The 14,929-nt window shown below is 35.7% G+C and overlaps 2 protein-coding genes across 7 annotated transcripts in view; both read right to left on the reverse strand.

The window, feature by feature from the left end:
• Window positions 1-14,929, reverse strand: part of IPO11 (importin 11) — an 87,653-nt gene that overhangs the window by 22,127 nt on the left and 50,597 nt on the right. For all 5 annotated transcript variants that reach the window (XM_075079364.1, XM_075079359.1, XM_075079360.1 and 2 more), the window contains 2 exons: window positions 14,735-14,848; window positions 13,732-13,853 (listed from right to left, as the gene is read on the reverse strand). In XM_075079364.1, the coding sequence (XP_074935465.1) occupies window positions 13,732-13,853; window positions 14,735-14,848 (236 nt within the window). The remainder of the gene's footprint in view (window positions 1-13,731; window positions 13,854-14,734; window positions 14,849-14,929) is intronic.
• LRRC70 (leucine rich repeat containing 70) lies at window positions 524-3,690 on the reverse strand. 2 transcript variants are annotated; one of them, XM_075079366.1, is made up of 2 exons: window positions 3,547-3,690; window positions 524-2,964 (listed from the first exon to the last, which is right to left on the reverse strand). In XM_075079366.1, exons 1-2 carry the CDS (start codon window positions 3,562-3,564, stop codon window positions 1,156-1,158), a joined length of 1,827 nt encoding a protein of 608 aa, XP_074935467.1. In that variant the 5' UTR covers window positions 3,565-3,690; the 3' UTR covers window positions 524-1,155. The 2 variants fall into 2 exon arrangements, with proteins under 2 accessions (XP_074935467.1, XP_074935466.1); XM_075079365.1 differs by having other exon boundaries at window positions 524-3,083; window positions 3,547-3,675.

A 14,929-nucleotide genomic window follows, 5' to 3' on the forward strand; every position in this document is an offset into this window, starting at 1 on the left:
ATATATTTTTATGACTTTTTCCTGAATAATGTTTGAATTATTGGAGTAACGATGAGATTAAAAAAAAATCATAGAAATTCAGGTTGAAAATAAAGCTGCAACACACTAGACAAACCCTGACAATAATGTAAATAGAACATCAATATTCAAAATAGAAATAAAAGTTAAAACAAATGCAAACTATATAGTAAAATAATATCAATCTTTTGAAGATAAAGCCTAAAATTAGGTTTTCACTAAGAAAACGTGCTTTGACCTGGCACTTCAAAATATATACTACAAATATGTAAACATCTTCAGTAATTAATATAAAATTATGTATTTAAAGTGTAGTATATTTCTTCAGTTTACACTTCTTATCCAGCCAAAACCTCCCTCCAACTATTACTATATAGAAGACAAAATACCTTTTACCGACAATAATTAACGAGCTCATAATAAACTTGGTAAGTTTTCAATCCAAAAGAAATTCAGTTTCCCTATTAACTCCAGTTTCAGGTATTATCATAAAATGATACAGATACACGCTAACAAAAAATTATTTTTAATATATTCATTATACAGACTGAATACACAACTTTGTATATTAAAATGTCATCAGTATGAATATGATTTGTATAGTTTTAAATTTTTCTTTTCCTTGAGAGGTCAAACATGCCAGATGTAAATATGCTCACTTTTTTCCCCACTGTGACGATTAATAGAGGCGGAGCAGAAACTGCATTACAATAAATAAATGAAGCATTGCTTTTTTTTCTCATTCTCCCGATTTCTTGGCTTCACGATCCTGCTAAAAACTGATGTTTTGCTTGCTTCAAGCTTCCAGTTAGCTTTGGAATTTCTATAGAAACTTACACCATTAAGTACTGCAAAATAAATTAAATATATATATACATTATACTGCACATTTACTTGAGTTATTCCTGCAACAGGGTCAGAGGGTAACATACCTATCCATGTCAGATTTAAATGGCATCTAATAAAAATGAATAAATTTCAAAACATTCAGAAAGCAAATGATGATTCAGAAAGCAAATTATACCGTTTTCCACAAGTCTATCAACCAGTTGATTTTAATCAGTGAAGAAAATTGAGTTCTTCATTTCTTGACATTTCAGATCACAATAAAGCTAACCTCAAATCAAATGAGATAAATTACAATGATGAATGTTCAAACAATATGACCTGTGCCTGACTTTCAGATGCTGTTCGCTTGAGCAGCCTAATTTGGTCCATTTCCGAATGCCCCACTGAATTCCGAGTTAAAGACTGCACTGGGTCAGTTATGTTGTATCTGCCAGGCTGATAAAAACCATAGTATTCTATTCTCTTTTCCCCTGAACTTTCCAGCACCTTTAGTTTCTGCCTAAACTGAATAATTTTACAGGTTAAGAACAGGATCACAGCACAAGCCAGAATAAAAAAGCCTAGTAAAATGTCAAAAGCTTGATTCAGCTTTTTAATCTGCTGTGTACAAAGTAGGGAAGTTTTTAATGATACAGGAGCAGCATCTGTCGGAAAGAAACCTTTTTCTTCTACAGTTCTGTTAACAGGTATAATCTGCGCTGGTATTGGCACCATTAGTTTTGATAATACCGTAGTTGCCCGGGATGGAATTTCAGCAACATTTTCTTCATAGGGCAACGGGTTAGCAGATGTGGCTGTAGTTTCTTCCCAGAAAGCAACATACTTAGTTCCTGTATTAACAAACTGTTCAAATGCATTGTGCCTGCTTCCCTTATGCCACGCCATCAGCAAAGTGGTAGTGCTGTGATGGACACCTACGGATCCCAGACTCCAGGTTGCTTCTGGGCTGGCAGTAGGGCTACTGCAGTTTGCAAACTTAATGTAATGCAAAGGTCTACCACGCATACTCAGGGGACTCTGACAATGAATTTTTACAGAAACAGGAGATGATGCTAGCCAATTAAGTAATCCAAGCATTTTGCAGCTGCAATTCCAAGGATTATAATTTACCTGTAGATGAGTTAAAGACACTAAGGGCTTGAGCACTTCAGGTTGTAACTCAGTAATATTATTAAATGCTAAACTGAGTATTTTAAGTGACTGTCCCATTTTTTCAAAGGTACCATTGCCAATACTGGTTATTTTATTTCTGTCTAGCTGCAGATACATTAAATTGTTCAATAAAGGAAATGTGCTGGAATTTATATTTTCTAAATCATTATAACTTAAGATTAATTGGCTAAGGCTGTTTAATCCAAAAAATCCATTTACAGCAATACATTTTAGCTTTACGTTTTTTAAAGACAGGTATCTAAGCTTGTCAAGTCCTTTAAATGCAAAAGGATGTATTGATCCGATGGGATTGTGAGACAAAGAAAGTCTTTCAAGATTTTTGAGCCTTCCAATAGCATTCGATGGTACAGAAGTTAAGTTGTTACCTTCAAGGAACAAATATGCAAGGTTTTCAAGATGATGAAATGCTGAATCTGATATCCGTGAAATCTTATTATTGGCTAGGTTAAGAGTTTGGAGACTTATCATTCCCAAGAAGGTCCCACTTCCAAGGACACTGAGACGATTTCTTTGGAGTGTTAAATATCTAACAGAAAGGAGATCACTAAATAATCCTCTGGAAACAAAAGCTATTTGATTATTCTGAAGGTACAAACAATGAAGATTGGAAAGACCTTCAAAGATTCCTGGATCCAGGCGTTTAATATTATTGTTATTTAGATGCAAGTAGCACAGTTTGGGGAGTTCCACAAAAGCTTTTGGGTGTACGTATGAAATACTGGAGTTATCCATGTAGAGTGCAGCAAGCTTCTGAAGGCCTCTTAGTTCATTTGGAGTTACACGCGATATATTGTTCCCACTGAGGTACACAAGAATTGTGGTTTTTGGAAAGTTCTGTGGGATGCTTGAAAGCCCTAAATTTCGACAGCTAACTTGTCTCCCAGTGCAGACCTGGCAAGCAGCTGGACAGCCAAGAGCCTCGTTCTGGAGCAGCAACAAAAGAAAACAATTAAGGATATACAGGAATGCTCCCAAGCAGGGTGGAGAACTTTGCAGACCACACATATCCCTGTCTTTGGCCTTCTCACTCATCTCTGACTTTGCTAGTAGAGATAAAAAGAAGTTTGTAAATATTATTAGCTCAAAAGTTTAAAGATTCTATGTGTACAGTCTAATAATATAAGCATTGCTTTCAAGGTTGGTATTTTATATATTCTCCTTTGATGCCAAATAACTAGTTTAAAAATAAAACTTACTAAGTTTGAACTACACTGAAAAAAATTTTCAAAGTAAATGAAGAATGAAACAAATGTACTGCCAACCTAGCCAGAAAATATTTAATTGGTTACCGCATAAAAGCAACTAAGCTGCCAAAATAATGTTCTCTAGTAAATTTAAAATACTGCTATGCTTTACAGTTAAGAATTACTAGGAAATGTTTCTATAGCATTGAAGTAGAAATGCCAACTGGAAACAAGTTTCCTTTCACTGGTGGTTTATTTATAATTTGAATTTTACTTTTATAAAGCTAAGTTATGTTCAAAAGAAATAAAAACAATTCCTTACCCCAAATCTGAAGTTCATTATTTCTGTTATTTTGCTGTTTTTGCTGTTCAGTGGACTAAGTTACAAGCTGACCGACTACACCCATCCGTGAAACCTTTGTAAAAGCGGTATTGCCGTGTACTAAAGCGCTCACATTTTGCCCCAGGATTTGCAACTGTTTGCTCAGGAAACTAAGAAAGAAGTGGTTAAAGTCAGGTTGCCATGGATACAGGAAACCCTGGGACAGGAAGCCATTTTATCTGTGCTTCAGAAGTATTGTTGGAAAGGAAATCTCAAGTGATTTGTTTCTAGAAAATGAAGAGCTATCTTAGTTTGTAACTGCTGCTGTTTTGGTTTTTTTAAACCACTGTTTTTAACCGGGAGAGCTCAGAAGAGTTCTATCTGAGTTATGTAGAACTTTTAGAATAAAGCATACCTATTTGTGACAGCACTGTTGCATTATCTGTAATTCCTTTATCTTTCAGCCAGAAACTGAAATGTTTAATTAAATCAATAGCAACACTTAGACTGGTCTCTCTCTGTCCGCAGAGCCGAAGAGGGAGAAGATGATGTCTGGAGCCCCAAAGCCTCCTGCACCCCTGCAAGGCACTCCCTGCCGGCAGCCCCAGGGAAGCCCTGGAAATCTTGAAGATGAGAACCACATGATGTGGTACTAAACTGCTGTGTTGTTCTTGTTATTTTTGACTTGATACAGGCACTTTGTTAAGACTCACTTTAGGCCACTTTTTTTAAAGCAAATCTATCCACAGAGGACTATGTATATTCTGACTGCCACACCTTTGGTCCACAGCTTTTGTTTCCTGCAGCGTCCCTTGCACAGATACGCAGTGCAAACACGTGCTATAAATAACCCCCTCACTTAAGTACCGGAGACTACATCCTCATTACATCCCATCACAGGGACTAAATACCTGCGAAGTCCAGTCACATCACCAAAGGGGGAAAGGGGAAACAACAACACGAGATGGTTAATTAGACGTTAAACCTACAAATAGCAATGTAACTACAAAATCACAGTTTATACTGTAAGGAGACCTTCTGCTCAACATAACAAAGGTGACAAAGCCCAACAGTAGCCACTGCCAAGGACGAGACACAACAGCAGAAGAATCAAGTCACTTTGGCCACAATGACCTCACACAGGAAGCATGAGCTCACGAAAGGGGCGAAATACCACCCAAATTACCTTTGTCTATAATAATCCAAGCTGAAATGCATAAACCACACGAGCAATGGAAGCACAACAGACAAGGACATGCTTCTGAAGAGGCTTTCTTCCAAATTCGGCCAAAAGAAACTTACATTTCTGAAGTTTTCAAAAAAACATTTTTGACCATATATAACTGGCTTTTTATGTCTGAAATCTGTAAAACATTCAATATAAAGAGAAACACTCCTTCAATTAAAAATTAATTACCTTCAATTCTATCAAAGTCCATGCATCTTACAATATCTAGTCTACAGTAAGAAATCGGTAGGACATACCTCTTACAATAGCTAGTCTAAAGTAAGAAATCAGCAGTACCAGTAAAATTGGTCCATGGGCCACTTCAGACAAAGCCTGTATCAGTTACAGCCCAGAATTTGAACAGCATTTGGTTCTTTTTTTCTGAGACCATTAAACTAGTAGGAAAACTAATTGTTCTTCAGATTTAACTATTTATTTTCATATTTTAATTTTTAATGGTATTCAACATAACTGTTAATATAAAGGCAAGTAAACATAATTGTTAACATGAAGGAAAATAAAATGTCATTTCCTTAAAGTAAAAACACTGCATAGTTTTGAACATCCCAGGATGATCAGGGAAGTATCCCAGATATGGGGGAAAGAACAGTAAGAGTAACTGAAAAAAATTATCCAGGTCAAATAGAGCCAGGTGAAGGGAAAAAAAGAGATTGACTAAAAACGAAAAATTACTTCAAGCAGGAAATTACCTCCTACCTAAGCTTCACTACCTATAGCCTGTTTATGCTGATATTTACTTGGGTAAAGAAATAGTTAAAAATTATTTCTTCCAAGGTGCGCTATGTGAAACAAACCCATAGTGCTAAAAAGAAGCAAGCCCCAATCTAAAAAAGAAATTACAACAAATTAAAATACAACCCACCCAAACCCCAAATCTTTTTAAAGGACAAATGTTAATACATGTCTCTTTTTGCAAAATGCCACAATTAACATATTTAGAAAGATTGAAGGAATTGCTGAAGCTCTATGGGATATCAGAGAGCATGGAAATGTAAAGAAACCAACAGAGTAGTGACCAGATAAATGAAAGCTGATGCCCAGTAAGTGCCTCAATGTCTCTCTGGTCTTGTACTAAAGGTACCTTACCAATATTCATAAAAATTTTGCTCAAACCCTAGCTGCCACTGTGGTTCTGAGTGTATCGTTGACCCTTCTGATTCTCAGATCCCATGTACAAAATGAGGAAGAAAAATCTTAACCTGGGTCATGGCTCCTCTCATTTCACACTAGGAAATCTGGAGAAAGTCCTGTCTTCCACTTCATAAATACACACTGTTAAGTACACACTGTTAGGGTATCTGAAAGCAATATCTGTTAAAATGAGATGCAAAATAACATGCCACATAACTGATACTATCTGGGGGAAAACCATAAAAAAGACTGGGGTACACATATAACTTGGATCAGCATTTCTCAACTGGCTTGCACTTAAAACAATTAAATTCATTACCAGTTGAAAATTGTAAGGACAACACAAACATTTATTTCAAACAAGCATGGGCAGCTCCAAGAGTGGTTTATTTTATTCAGTGCAAATTTTGTTCTCCAGTGACAGAAATACCAAGTTTATATCTGAACACATCTTCGCATGGCAACAGAGAAAATTATTTTTGAATCCTAACGTGAATTTTGTCTTAATATGCCAACATTGATAGTTACTAATGTCACTGCTTTTTAACATATTAAAATCTACTTCAACGATGACTCCTTGTCAATACAAGCATAAAGTCTGAGCAACAGCAATCTGTCAAATTGTGCATAAAATGACAGATCAAAGTAACTGAAAGAACATACAAGCACTGCACCCAGTACAGCCTTTACAAACCTATATTTTCTCACTGATCCATGTTAGATTAAAGCCAATATAATTCAGATTATTAGTATTAGCTAGCATAAAATAGTCATCCAACTCCAATTTATGTACAGCAGAAAACATCCAACAAGTTCAAAAAAGATTCTGAAGTTACCCATTTTTAAAATGTATTAAAGCTAATTTTTGAGGAGAGATTTCACTCTTGTAGTCACTACAAAATTATGTTAAAGCTCACAGAACAGAGGAAAACCAATTTTTAGCACTACAATTATTTTTTTAAGCTTATAAGAGTGAAACTATCTGTTGCTCCCACTGTACATTTAGCAAGTACCTCCTCTTGCAGGTTTTCTTCCCGTGTGATAGAACTTTCTTGGTTTGTTTTCAAATACCTACCACCTTCTGCCTGCATCATTCTCCATATATGATTGCAAGTCAAAGTATTTCAGCTACTAATCTGCTGCTTGGGTAGCATGCACACCAACAGTCAGTCTCGTTTCACCTGCCTACATCCAGTAACACCTGCTGTGAGCACCTTGTTAATGTTAACTTATCAGACCTCAAAACCCTGTTTTGTTTTTCCCATTATCATCCAGATTATCTCAAAAATTACAGATTCCTCCTAGTATTTCATATTCCTGCCTAAGTAAAAATCTTTATTTGCTGCTTCAGTTACTGAAAATTTCTCTGTACCACAGAGTGTTATTCCACTTTCATAATAGCAACAGTGATAGTTACAAAGTGGAGGCACAGGCACAGAAGTTGTAATACTAAATTAATAACCCAGCAAAAACATTCCTGTTAATAAACCCACAGTACTGAACATTTGTATATGTAAAAATACATCACAAAATCTGTTTCAAAATTATGAAGCTGTCTTTTAACTTATTTTCCTTATTAACCTTGGCATTTATTATATTTTATTAAATCATCAAGCAGGTTTTGCAACATGATGAGAAACAGAAGTGAAAACTATATAATCGTTTTCCCCATTGAGGATAAGAAAATAAGTTTCCCTTCTACAAATCTTATTTGGCTTTAGACTTTAGTAAAGAAATATGACAGAAAGCTCTTATGAAACTGAGACCTCATTTTGAGAAATTGTTAGAGTAAATTTCTCACCTAGTTGAAAATCATTATTGCACCAATGAACTGCATTTGTCATGCAAACTGACAAAAAAAAAAGTCTTCTATGGAGTAAGTAGTAAGTCTGTGAACAAAACAATAATATAAAAAACGCTGGCGACCAATGAAATCCACAGATGTGATGTGCTGATAATAACTATATTTATAGCTTTAGCTTTTATTATTCACAGCAATATTTACTAAACTGTTCAAACTATAAAAGCAAAAAGAAATGTACCCAATATGAATGCAATTCAAACCAAAAGGTGTAAAGAAATCAAAGCAAAGTGATTTCCCAAATTTCGACCAGAAAAACTAATGAATTTTCTAGGAATTGATTCAAAACTAAATCCAATTGTACAACTTTCAGCAGCACAGGGCCTGCTAGTTTAGGAGACAGGAGGGACATGCACTTGGCATTAGCAACTGATAGCTTCTAAAAATTTTACAAAACGAGAAAATGTAAACGATTAGTGCATTTCCTGAAAACTATTACAGAGAATACTCACATGCAAATACAAAAGCTATTTCTTCCTTAAAAATACATCCTTTACACCAGGTGTTTCCTTAATATCAAAACTTGATGTTTTGTTTCAAACCCTCACTTTCCCATTAAATTGTAGACAAAATGTTAATTTTTAAGACAATACTTATTTGCGTAAGTTCTTGCAGGGATATGTATTACGTTGTTAACCACTTTTGGTATCTTATCATAATAGTCTGGCACTGTTAAAAAAAGTTACCAGAATCTCAGTTACTCTCAGGTAGTCTCAAATTTCACTGAGTATCGAGCAGAGAGGTAAGCAGGTGTACCAAAACTGCTCACAACAAACTGAGGCAGAAAACCAGCTATAAATCTGTATTCATTCTTTTTTTTTTAATTTGTTATAATATTAGAGATTTTTACACATTTTTAATAATATGCTATACTTCAATCACTGCTTATTGAATAACTGATCTGCAAACATGTAAACTGTGTATTACAAAGGACAAAGGTAAAAAGATTGAAGACAACTATTTAGTCCATTATCATCTTTTGCTGTCTTTTATATAATTAAAAGGTTCAATTTTAGGGTAGAGTATAATTGGAAAAGTTTTAGGGAAAGACTTCTGAAATTCTTTGCATAGGCCACAAACGAAAGCAAGATACCAGCAGCAATCAATCCCTTATGACTGCAGTTTGTTCTCTGCAGCAATTCAGCTGCAGTTAGTGACATAATCCCATGCAATCACTTGGTGCATTTTCCCTTGTAAACAAGCCTTATGGGTCTTAGAGGAAATGATAGTTTGTTTCTGACCTGTCCATACTAACAATTAGGTGTAGGAGAAAAATTAATGGGGATCGTGAACAAGGGAAGTTTAAAGAGTGCATCCTCTTGTCAATGCTATGATGTAACACACAAGTATGGAAGTTGTGGTATTATATGTAACACACTGAATGATGCCGAACATGATACTCAGACTAAGACCAAAGCCACATTTTTCACTCACGTCATTGAAACTGCACTGTTACCTGGTGGGCAAAGGAAACAAATCCAAGGCCAAACATGGATGACAACTGCAAAAATCATAATTTAAAGAGCTCCTTTTAATACTAATGGTGTAATAGATGTGTGGGTGAGCACACCTTTGACTAGAGGAATTAAAAAAAAAAATCAAACAAAAGTAAAGACAGGGAAATGGATTCCCTATAAAGAAACGAGGATGTACAAGTTAGTTATGTAAAAATTCTTACTTTATAAATGAGGACATAACTACCCTGAAGAAGAACATGACATTTTATTAGGCACATTTTATTGCCATTTCCTAACATTACATATAGACAACTTCTTGAGAGGAAAATTAAATTTCTCACAAGGTACTTTAACAAATGATAGAAGAAAATGTCTGTAATAACCTAATGAAGATTTATAATTGCATACTGTAAGTACTTATACTCACAGAATACCAATTATCTAATTGGCAGAACTCATACTGGCTGACATATCAGATTTGATACACAGCGAGAAGAAGCACACATTCATTTATGTAACTCTTAGAAGTGAACAGAACAACCTGGAGAACCTCTTAGGATCTTAATCTTTTCCTCACAACAGAGTTTCCAGATAAACCCATTTGACTCAAAGGGGAAAAATTAACACTGGCATCTGGAAATGCTAGTCGTGTAACACAAATTAAAAAGGAAAAAGACAAATCAATTAAAATGTTTCATATTTCAAGCTCAGTAATCTCCTCACTTCAGAGTGGTACCACTTTACACTGGTAGATCCACCAGAATGTACCTATCCTCAAGCATCACAATTAGTGGACTGTTTTGGAAAGCACTGACTGAGCAAAAGCAAACTTGGCAGCCTCCCATTCAAGAATGATAGGCATAGTATTACTAACACTTACCAGCAAAAGAGGAGCTTTCAACATGGTGTCAGATGCTACCCATGCTTACAGTTAGGTACCACACCAAGCTAAGTTAATCATCTACACAGCGTCTTTCCAAATTCTGTTTACATTTCCTGTTAGAGACTAAAATATTCCTATCATTCTTAAGCATCTTTCAGTGTTGTGTTCCTCCAAGATACACAGATAATAACTGGAGGAAATAAAAATAAATCTACTTTGCTAAATAAATCATTAAAAGCTTTCAATATCCCCAAATTAGGACATTTCAAAATATTGTAACGCTGACATTATACAAAGGGACAGCAGCACAGTAAGGAAGCTGATTATCTCCAGATATATGTAGGTATGAGAAGGGGAAAAGGTGCAATTATAGCCATATAAAACATAACTACGTCCACTGTACTGCCTAGAAGATTAGTCTTAAAGTTGTACGTTCACAAACAAGCCATTAAGATTGTAGACAAACTGGAATATGACTGAACTAGACCAGGAAAGTATGATATTTGTGAATGTACTCATCTGGGTTGCTGTCACCTCTCATGTCTCACACCCTAGCTCAGATGATTCTCCTCCACCAAACTTCAAGTCCTCTTGTGTTTTTCAAAAACCCTGCACTGTTCTAGCTATTGTGTGTCTATCCATACTTCTCTCATGTGCTGGAGGCACTATTACTCAGTAAGTGTATCCTTACTGCCTAAATCTTGTTACTGGACCCACTGGTGTATACATCAGTTTAAAGACAAAGGTCTTTATTTTACGAAGTATCGAGAACTTTTAATAGATTATTAAAAATGCATGTGGATAGATATAAGTGGCAAACAGGCAGCAAGAGTACGAAATGTGGAAAATAATATGGATACCTATATCAGTCAGACACAAAAAATGCTAACATTGAATGGCCAGACTCAGATAGCAAATGCAGATAATTAGGTAGTATTTAGTTTATGCAAAAAACCCAAGTAATACCAGGAAATTACTGCTAAGTGAAAAGGTGCTGCAACACACTAAACGGGAAATAAGCAGTTATTGTTCTGTTTTTAATATGAACTTCTAAAGTCTAACACAATGTGCAGCTGTGTGCAGGAAGATAAACAGGATGCTGGATTGAAGGACTATATGCGTACATGATAAAATGCAATGGTGCCGTTGGTACTAATATGTCATTGCATGTGTCTCTGGATGATATTGCCTAGACAAGAAAGCTATAGTTTGGCTAATAAACTGCCACTTTAACCTGCCTAGTCCAAATAATTGGCCCAAGAACCACTGTGAACTACAACTGCTCTGCAGCGATTCTCATCTTACCTGCTCTAAAATCCTTCACTTGTGATGGTGTCAAAGGCACTATATTTGAAGTAGGAATTATTTTTGCTATACTGGTTTTAAATGAATAATGATGGAGGCTTTAGCTTCCCACAGAAAGTCCCATGTCCACATAAGTATAAGCACAACCACTAATAAGAAAAGTACCTAAAAGCAATGAAGTAATAATGTAGCATTTAGAGGGAGAATAAAAAAAGGTCACTCCTTAATATTTTTCCAAACATTTTATCCATAAAGCAACTCTGAGGAAAGAGTGAGTATACACACATTATCTTCATTGTTTCCCAGTCTGTTCCCTCCCTTTCCTCTCTAAAATAACCTGATGCTCTTGGGACAGCTCCAGCTAAAGGCTAGAGGAAAGAAGTGGCAAAAAGAGCAAAATCCTTACGAAGTGCTGGACACAGTGCAGATGCCTCTTTTCCCCATAGCACGATCTTGAAAATCTGAGCTTGCTACTGGTACCACCCCTGAGCATCATACAGGAGCAAACTGTGGGTAGAACCTCACCCTCAGCTTGGCCTTCCCAAGCAAGCCCGTCTCATGGCCATCCTCAGGAGACAAAATTTTGTTCTGTCTCTGCAGCTGAGAAATCTTGAACTGGCTTTGGATATTCAAAGTAGTATCGAATCAGGAATCTGGTTAGTGAGGTACTCCAACAGGAAAAATTACTTAAGCTTTTCTTGAAAACTTTGTTTATATCAATCAAAATATTTTGTTTAAATACTGTATTATATTTAAAACATTTTTGCTTAAACTTTGCAAGAGGACTTGCACAAGAAGCCTCCTTTTGAAAAATTTTATCTTTAACACAAGTTTCAGATGTGAGATGCAGCAAGCATATGTCATATAATTCATATGAAATGGCAAAAGCAGAGTGACTCACATTGTTCAGTAGTAGAAGGAACAATCACTAGACAGAATCAGTTTCACATATTCTGTCTGAAGGTATGTTTGGCCCTGGCAGTCTATCAGTTGTATTGTAAATTTTTTGTTGCTTTAACATGTGTCCACTAAAGACAGGCTTTTTGTTTAAGAAGTGGCTTTCTTAAATTATTTACCTGAAAAATAAAGCTGTCATTTGCAGAAGGTTTTGTTATGTTAAAGACTGCCAGAAATAGCTGGCTTTTACAGCAGGTAATTTGGAGCAACTGAAGGTAGTTCAAAATAACACAGCACCTAATGCAATTTATTTTTCCTTCCCCTCTTTAAAAGAAGCTTCACAGGAAGGCAGACATGTAGTTCAGCACCTTAAATTTTAGGTAACACCTCTTTAAGAACATTTTGAGTATACTCATAGCATTGTTACATTTACTTAAAAAAACAAAAAGCTTTCTCGTAGAGCAGCTGCTTGGTTCACCTTTGGCTAGATGTTTGTCCTGATGATAGGGAACAAAAACCAAAAGCTTCTGTGTAAGTTTTACATGTTAAGAGTCCCCTGATTTTTTAGGTAGTGACTACATATTCTACAGCTTTACAGATACTAACATAGCTTTAGGATTTGTGAGCAACATCTAAATTCCTATTAGACAATACTTAAGACTTCTCAGGAAACCTGGCAGACTAAATGTAAACTCATGCAGTCTTGTCTTCCTGACTTTCAAACGGACAAGAATAACTTGAAGTTAAGCATGGACTGAACTCTTACCTAAACATGTGTTATACATGAATTCTAGTAGTGACAATTTAGAAGTGTAACACTATTCAGCATTTTCATTAAAAAGTCCTGTTTTGTATGTATATTCAGCAATGACAATGGCTAGAGAAAGGACAACAGTAAAAGCTGCTTGCCATAGAATTCTACAGTGCAAAAACTGTTTCATGGTCTTTCACAGCAACTCTTCCATTTAATGTTGTAAAGGGGAAAACCAGGATGAAAGTTCAGATCTACCCACAACAGGAAAGAAAACTGAACAAACATTGTTCCCTGGAAAGGACACCAAAATACTAAAAAGACAACTAAAGCAACTACCTCATCACAGATGAGAGAAGCATCTAGTTCAATATTGATATGAGAAATGACAATAAAATATGCAGTTCTGTTTCCTCATTTTTACTAAATGATGTTTGCCATGAAATAGAAGAAAGGTTATGATATTGCTACGCGCCAAATAAGAAGTTAATATACTATAGCATGAAAATGCTACGTTTTTAAGTTTCTCTTGGCAAGAAAAAGGCAATACAACTTACATTGGAATACTTATCTGCAGAATTGTGAAATACCTTAAAACCACCTCAAGGGCCTTTGAAGCATTCTTATTTAAGGCATTGTACATTTGCGTACCTATTCAATGATGGCAGAAGTGAAAGCAATGCCAAAGCAGAAAGTTTTCTTCTTTCTGGCTGAGTGATGTTATCCATCCGATCAACCCACATTTCAATCATGTTACCAAGAATTTGGTCCAACTGCAATGGGAAACAGAACATTCCTTTTCATTTATAAGTACTTCAGCATATATAGAAAATAATTTATTTTAATTTTTCTAGCAACTGAATACATTATTTGATCTGGGAAAGATACGATACCTGTTGCTTGCTACTTCTGTCAGATATATTTAACTGTATTTTTTTAATTTTCTGTGACAGTGCTTCCAGACCCTAAACCCCCCCTCACCATTTATTGTAACCTAGAAGTTAGAAATGCACTTAATTCATGGACAGAGCACTGATTCTGAATTACTGAAACAGTTTTCCTATAGTAGTCTAATACATATATAATGTGAACTTGTGCTCTGTTTTACCGTCACTGGTGACAAATAAAAAAAAGACTTGTCTTTACCTGTTTGAAAACTGTATTATATCTAAGGATAAGAAAATTACTGAATTTCACTTAAAGACATAGTAGAACACTTGTAGCAGAACCACCTCAGTAACCTCACCAGTGAAACTGCAGCAGACTGAATCCAACGCTCCTAAAAACTCATCGGAGAATTATTAGACCATTATCCCTGGCGCAAGACCTATCAAAATGGCACAAGGAAAGAAACTCTCACCCTGCAACACCATGCAAACTGAAAGTGTTTATATGGCTTATTGTGGGATGCAGCAGGAAGAGAATTTGGATTCTGTATAAAACTTCTAATGAGATCTTTTAAGGTAATTGTGGGAACATGTAAAACTTGTTCCAGAATGTTCAGGGGAAGGACCAAAGGAGGGGAAAAGGCCCCTTTCCAAGATGGACTGGGGAAGAACAAACATGGAAAACAGAGGGAAACCTTATTTCAGCTCAAAAGAATGCAAGACTTCCACATGTAACCCAGCTGAAATACCAAGACAAAAAGCCTTACCTCCTGACCCAACTCACAGGCCATCTGGCTCAAAAGTAAAGAAAAAAAACTTGAATTTTGTAGCAGAACTCTACCCATGATCCCCAGATAAGTCGACATCACCACTGGGTATCTCTGAAACAAAAGTAAACCAAAACAAAGGGGGCTTAAGTTAATTAAGAAAAAGTACTTAACATATAAAGCAGAAATATGTGG

The sequence above is a fragment of the Phalacrocorax aristotelis genome, chromosome Z, assembly GCF_949628215.1.
Source record: "Phalacrocorax aristotelis chromosome Z, bGulAri2.1, whole genome shotgun sequence".
In the NCBI taxonomy this organism is placed as follows: Eukaryota; Metazoa; Chordata; class Aves; order Suliformes; family Phalacrocoracidae; genus Phalacrocorax; species Phalacrocorax aristotelis.